General features: G+C 37.9%; 1 protein-coding gene across 2 annotated transcripts in view; it reads right to left on the minus strand.

Annotated features, from left to right (window-relative positions):
- LOC106875977 (solute carrier family 4 member 11) overlaps positions 1–7,428 on the minus strand; it is a 46,878-nt gene that overhangs the window by 4,707 nt on the left and 34,743 nt on the right. For both annotated transcript variants that reach the window (XM_014924329.2, XM_014924324.2), the window contains exons 11-17: positions 6,889–7,002; positions 5,855–5,987; positions 5,394–5,467; positions 4,131–4,290; positions 3,505–3,611; positions 2,284–2,455; positions 1,511–1,684 (exon numbers count right to left, since the gene is read on the minus strand). In XM_014924329.2, the coding sequence (XP_014779815.1) occupies positions 1,511–1,684; positions 2,284–2,455; positions 3,505–3,611; positions 4,131–4,290; positions 5,394–5,467; positions 5,855–5,987; positions 6,889–7,002 (934 nt within the window). The remainder of the gene's footprint in view (positions 1–1,510; positions 1,685–2,283; positions 2,456–3,504; positions 3,612–4,130; positions 4,291–5,393; positions 5,468–5,854; positions 5,988–6,888; positions 7,003–7,428) is intronic.

A 7,428-nucleotide genomic window follows, 5' to 3' on the forward strand; every position in this document is an offset into this window, starting at 1 on the left:
TATATATATATATATATATATATATATATATGTAAAAACTAGCACTTCCTTTCTCCAAGCATAGGTTTGAAACCGAATCTAAGGATTCTCGCTCGTCTGAGCCACCACTGATCAAACAGGCGCGCATGTCAAAACAGGATAAATCGTCTCCCTTTGACCTACGACCTCAGCCATGTTAGACGAAGTTCAAATGGACAGGAGCTGACCTATTTAGACACAATCTCTCCTGCAGTATGTCTGTCTTTCTAGCTGCCACGGCTGTTATAAATACCGTGGTCCACAAAGGGACAGGCAGAAAAGACCTGGGACAAAGATAGAGTGCACGAGATAGCCAACCAGTATTTTCTCAGATGAACAAAGCACACACAGACACAAAACAATATCCAGTCCTACCACATCATATCACAGATGTATCCTGTTGTTTTTATTCTTCTCAGCTCGTAGCAGTTGACAACAAATACATGTAGTGAAAAATTGAGTATACCAACAGCAAATGCAAGTCTCATAAATAAATTATTTAAACTATAAATCGATGTTATTCATTATTTACTTCAAAGGCATCCACATGCCTATCGCATCTGTTTACCTCAACACATTCTGATACACCTTTTCCACTACACACACACACACACACACACGCATATATATTGGAGAGAGAGAGAGAGTAGAAATATGAGAGTCTGGTAGGAATTGAACTTATGTTTCCCTGTTCAATTCTTTTAACCAACAATAATTTTAATTTAATATACATTAATGGTTAAATCCAATTCTGCCATTCTCTCATTCATTTAAATTCACATACACAAATAGATGTGCACATATGTTCAGACACATACACAAGAATACACACACAGGCACACAAAGAGACAGGCAGCAAAAACTGACCACTAATTTAAGGAGAAATATCAGATCAAACAACCAAATCTCAAATAAAAGGTCAAAGGTTAGAACCAAAGACAGGATCAAAATGCCAAAGATCAAGTCAAAGACCAAATACCAAAATAACAAAGTCCAAACAAAAGACCAAAGTACTCAAGACCAGATGAAGGATTAAAAAGGATGTAACTGCCACCAGACCAAAGATCAAACCAAAGATCAAACCAAAGACTAGATCAAAGACCGGATCAAAGACCGGATCACAGCAGCAAAGAAAAAAAACACAGAACAAAGAATGAAAGATCAAACAAAAATAACAAGACTAAAAGTGGGATCATAGATCAGAACAAAGACCCAAGACCAAACAAGAGTAAAGGGCTTAAGATCAGAACCAAAGATTAGACCAAAATGCTAAAAATCAGACCAAGGTCCAGAGAAATAATGACCAAATGAAAGACTAGACCAAAGATCAGACCAAATTACCATAGACTAAATATTCAAACATTAGACAAAAGATGGAAAAATTAGATCAGTTATTCAAAGATTAGACCAAAGATAAAAACCAAAGACTAGACCAATAACCAAATCAAAGACAAGGAATTAGACCCTAGAATTAAATGAAGTTGTTACTTACGTTTGATAGACATGACCCTGATCTACTCTTTCTTCTACGTCTGCCAGGGCCAGGACATGTAGTGGGGAGTGTGGTAGAGCAGCATGCAACCAGGGGAAGGCAAATAAGGAGAGAACACCATTGATAACACCAACCACAAACAGATCCCAGTGGTAGGCTGTGCCTTTTTTCATTCTGATGGAGAGAAACAGCAACATATCAGTGATATGATAGAGCAATGGGTCAACTTGTCAGAGATTAGAGGTTATAGCATGGCAAAAGGTCAACATGTCAATAGGTCAACATATATCAAGAGTCTAACAAGGCAAAAAGTCAACATGTCATTGATAAAAAAGTCAATATTTTCGTGCATGACAGATCAATAGTGTCAATATCACATATCATAATATATGACAGACCGATAGTGCTGATATTACAGTGTATGACAGATGAATAAAAATCAGTATTTCAAAAGATGACAAATCAATTAAAAAAGAATCAAATGTAGTGGGTGCTTTTATGTGCCACAGACATGAGGGCCAGTCAGGCAGTGATGGCAACGGCCACGCACAAAATGGTGTTTATTTACGTGCCACCTTCACAGGAGCTAGTCCAATGACCTCACTCGAATGTTGTTTTTCACGTGCCACCAGCACAAGTGCCAGTAAGGCAACGCTGGTAACGATCACGCTCGAATGGTGCTTTTTATGTGTCACACATACATAAATATACACATACATACATATACACACATACATATGCATACAGACATTAAATCGTAGATATATGCTTACTTGTTTTGAGGTGCATTAACGAGTGCTGCTGATATGTTTTGATCCATGAAGAAGAGAAGAGACAAACAGAATCCAAGCCCCATTCCACCAAATACTGCCCCAGCATTCAGTTTGGAAAATGGCACCAAATTTATACTTGTATCCATTGTGTCAGGGTCGAAGCTCTCACCAACTAAAATAAAAAAATTGGAGTTCAAGACATTAAACAGACACCATTAATTAAAAGTAAATGATATTATATTAAAACATGCACACATGGTTTCTATAGTGATGTCAGCTATTACAAGGGAGATAATCAGTTCTTCAGATGCCAGCATGGAAAACTGAGGTTAAAGGACGATGGTGATGATGATGATTAGAAATTTGAAATTAAGGAATTGCAAGGGAAAAGCTGTATCGAATTTACATATTTAATTCCTTCTGTTTTTGTCTCCTTATTTTGAAGTTCGTACAATTTCTAGTTAGCGATAAACATGTATTGCACTGTTTCATTCTTTATAGAAGTTGTCAGCATGACACAGCCTGAGATACACTAATTAAATATTATTTGACAATGTGGGGCATTATATTAAATATGAAAATAATCACAATCTTTTATCTTCTATTTTTTACTTGTTCAAGTCATTAGACTGCGGTCATACTGGGGCACCACCTTGAAGAATTCGTCGTATTATTTAATCTGATGTGCAACACAAATAAAACAAAAAAGAACATTTGGGAACCATTGATGGTATTTTATAAGCCACCATAACCATCATCCACACCGCAACATCACCAACATAATCTTTGCTATAATAGTTACTCAAACTATATCACTACTACTTCAACGATCCCCTCACATCATGAGGGAGTACTGAAAAGTTCCTGGTTTTAAGGGTGTCATGAAAGGCCTGGTTGGAGGCCCAACCTTCTGAATTCCTTTACAGGCTTTAGGAAAACTGAAGGACTGCTGCAATAAGTGTGTGAATTTGGGAGGGGAATATGTTGAATAAAATAACTGATCCCTGTATTTTTCTTTTACCCAAAGCCAGGCACTTTTCAGCACCCCCTTGTACATCACTCTTACCACTAAAATAATTTCACATACTACATCACCACTACAACAATCATGCATGCTATAAAATAAACCACCAATACCACACCACAACAACAAACGCCCATACTATAGCATCACAGAAACAAGCACCCACACCAGAACGCCACAACAGGGTTACTACTTACGTTTGATGTCCCTAAACAGGTAGGCACCGACAAAAGACATAATAATGACAGACGCAGGTAAAGCATAGTCAGAAAACATCTCCCTCTTGGCAGACGTTAGGTAGGGGCTGAAAAATAGAATGCAATATATACTGTATATTGTAGAGAGGTGTCGATAGAATAAGGCAAACATAACATGTATGAAATATGGTAGAGTAGCAGCGGTAGGGGTAGAACATTGCATGAGTAATATAATAGGGTCTCATATTTGTAATAAAGTAAGCTGAAAAACTACAATCGAAGGGAGATTATTCAAGCTATTATGCAAAAAAAAAAAAAACAACTGTAACCTGGGCAGTTTCTGTTAAACCATTCAACCCATGCCAGCATGGAAAGAGGAGGTTAACTTACGATGAGGGTATATACATATATAGAGAGAGAAAGAAAAAGAGAGGTTCACACAACCATAGTGTTGGTATTCACTGATGGTGATAATGATAATGACAGAAATGATACAGGATGAAAAATTTAACATTAAAAAAACCCAGATGGTGATAATATTCTACTTGTGCCAGGAGAGCCGATCCTTAACAACACTTAGCTAAGCAATAAATTTTTTTTAAAATTAAAATATGGAGGAAACTTACGTATTTTTGAAGTTAAACAAGGATACTCCTACCCAAAGCGTTGCAAGTAGTAGAAATAAATAGAGGACACTTTTTTCCGGAGCACAGGTTTCCAAGCCATTCGTCAAATTACTGCTTATATTACTATCAGGACACTGTATGTTGTAGAAGCTGTCAAAATCTACATAGATGCAAAGATATGCATTATAGCAGTGCTCAAGCCTAAATAAATACATGGACATGTTATACATGGAGGTACCCAAAAGTAATCAGAAACGTTCTCTGTGGGACAAGCCTGTTGTAATTCAGACTTCTGTCGCTAGAAGCCACTTGATGCCATCCCTCAGGCATCAGTCTACTGATCAGCATCATTGAGTGTGTCATACTCCCATATGGTGCATCATTGTTTTGCAGTGCTTCTCCCCTGTTCATCAATTTTTTGTGATGGCTGAAATGAAGGAACAGCATGTTTCTGCAAAATTATTTTATATGCTGGGGGAAAACGGTTATCATGCTTCAAACTTACAAGGATGCTGTCATGAGCACAACACAAGCTTACAAATGGTTTTCATGCTTTAGTAGTGGTCACTTGTTGCTTGAAGACCAACCTTGTTCAGGGCGACCATCAATCACCCGAAACTAATGAAAACATCACAAAAGTATATGAACTGATCTTTGGAGGAGAGTCACCAAACGATTGACAAGCTTGTTGATATGACTGGTGTATCCTGGATCTCCTGCTGCCAACGAATTTTGAGCAAGGACTTTCGAATGAAAAGAGATGCAGCAAAATTTATGCCTCACTTGCTCCCAGAAGATCAAAAACAGTCATGACTGAATGCGTGTCGGGAACTGAAGAACAGTTGGAAGTTGATTCAGATCTTTTTTTTTTTGAAGGTCATCACTGATGCTACGGCTATGATCTGGAAACAAAGCAGCGGTCAAATTAATGGATGCATTCAATGTCACCACCACATCACCAAAAAGTGCGTCAAGTGAAGTCTGATGTCAAGACGGTGCTGATTTGTTTCATTGATGCGAAAGGAATTGTCCACACAGTATTTGTTCCTCCTGGTCAAACTGTTGACCAGACATTTTACTCGGTACAAAAAGGAGGAAGAATGAGAAGAGGAAGACAACGGAAAAGACAACAGAAAAGAGGAAGGAAAAAGAAAAGATGACAGAGAAGAGGAAGAAGAAGACGAAGAAGAAGATGAAAAAGAAGACGAAGAAAGAAAGAAAGAAAGAAAGAAAAAGTAAGAAAGAAAAACCACTACTACTCACTCTGGGCACAACTTTTAAAACTGTCAACAGTAAAAGCTATTGCGATGAATAATGCAAAGATTTCTTCTGAAGACCTGAAAGAAAGAGAGAGAGAGAGAGAGAGAGTGTATGGCCAGATGGAGCACCAAACCTTAGTTACAAAAGAAAAATTGTGGAGAAATGGGTGACTGGTTAAACTGATAACAAAACAGAGAGGAAAACTGAAATAACAGCATTGAGGACCTTCAAAAGACTGGAGACAGGGCTTTAGCAGTAGGTCTAGCGGTAGGTGAGATGGGTAGGGCACATCTTGGATTAAACGCAGCTGGACAGCCGACACTGAGAGGTAGGTGAACCATATTTTGTTCCTCACATTACAGTTCCCTCATACGACAATAGCAAACTAGGCTGGACATTATATCAAGATGATGAATGATCAGTAGACATTCTGCTGACCAAAATTAAATAATTGGTATACTCACCTGGTAGACCATTGCATCAGGATACTCAGATCAAAGAATGAATAGATGAAGAGGAAGAATGTATTCCAGAGCCCCACACAACCAAACATGGCAGGGAAGTCAATATCAAAGTCTTCACAAATACTGTAGATAACTAGAATGGGAGATAAGATAATATATATCATGTTAATAGACATGAACAACCTATAAGGTTAAATACTATGTAATATAACACATCATACATGGTACCAAACACTATATCATTACAAGATTGCTACACCACCATCACCACAACACAAAAGCACACACCATCAGCAACCCCCCCCCCCAACACACACACACTACAATACTACATAAGACCACCATTACAAAATACAAAAGTAACCAATGAAAGAGCCTCTACATGGTTGTGCAACCTGTTACATATAGTAATGTGCAAACACACACACACACATTGAGGCTCACATAGAACAATAAATACTAGCAAGTAAATATCGAGCGGCTGAGTACTCCACAGATATGCGTACCCTTAAACGTAGTTCATAGGCAGACTCAGTGTAACACAGGTTGCAACAAAGCTGTCCCTTTTGAATTACAGGTACTACTTATTTTTGCCAGCGGAATGAACTGGAACAACATGATTTTAAAATGCCTTGTTGAAGGACACAATGCACCACCAGGAATTGAACTCATGACCTTACAATTGTGAGCCATATATGCTAACCATTAAGCCACACCTTTATTTCCAGGTGACTCAGTCAGGCCCACGACCACATTAGGATTCAAGGGTAATGCTAAAGTTTCCTTTCACAAAAAGCTTATATCTAAGGGTTGTTGTTTACCTCTGATCAAAGGCATTCCGACCTCGACCATCACATTTAGGACTTCATTGACCAACGTTGAGCAAAGATGAATTCAGCTTCAACTTCTGGCAAATAACGATTGATTACATGGAAACTAAGCACACTTGGTCTGTCTGGTGATTTTATTCAAATTGCATGGCACCAAAACAACAACAACAACAACAAGAATAAGGGATAATGGCAAAGCCTTACTTTTGGTGTAAAGAGCCAAAGGGGCAGTGGTGAGTAGAACGATCTGTGGTGTTCCGCCAAACAACGCAAACACTAATCCTCCAAATATTTGGGAGTAGATCACTTTCTCGACATCTGGAGAACATAAATAAATTGATTAACAACAACAACAACAACAAATGTTTAACATAGAGGAACAAAGCACACTATAATCAGCTGAATCAAACCCAGCGCATGACTGGTACATATTTATATTTTTTCTACCTTAGCAAGACGAGAAACAAATAATAATAATAATAATAATAATAATAATAATAATAATAATAGTAATAATAATAATAATAATAAATGACCGGATGCAGTACCAGGCAGTGGCTCTCATGGCTTCTGATCCTAATTGATTGGAAAGTGTTATCATGTTCATTGTTTTGTCTTGGTATAAAAAGATGGGCTACAGTAAATATTCAGCTTAATACCACAGATTTACTTGTCAGTTGCTTGACCTTAACCAGTTGAGCATGACCCTTGTTGGCTGACGATATGTGCATCTCTGATCATGAG

Source organism: Octopus bimaculoides, chromosome 13, assembly GCF_001194135.2.
Source record: "Octopus bimaculoides isolate UCB-OBI-ISO-001 chromosome 13, ASM119413v2, whole genome shotgun sequence".
In the NCBI taxonomy this organism is placed as follows: Eukaryota; Metazoa; Mollusca; class Cephalopoda; order Octopoda; family Octopodidae; genus Octopus; species Octopus bimaculoides.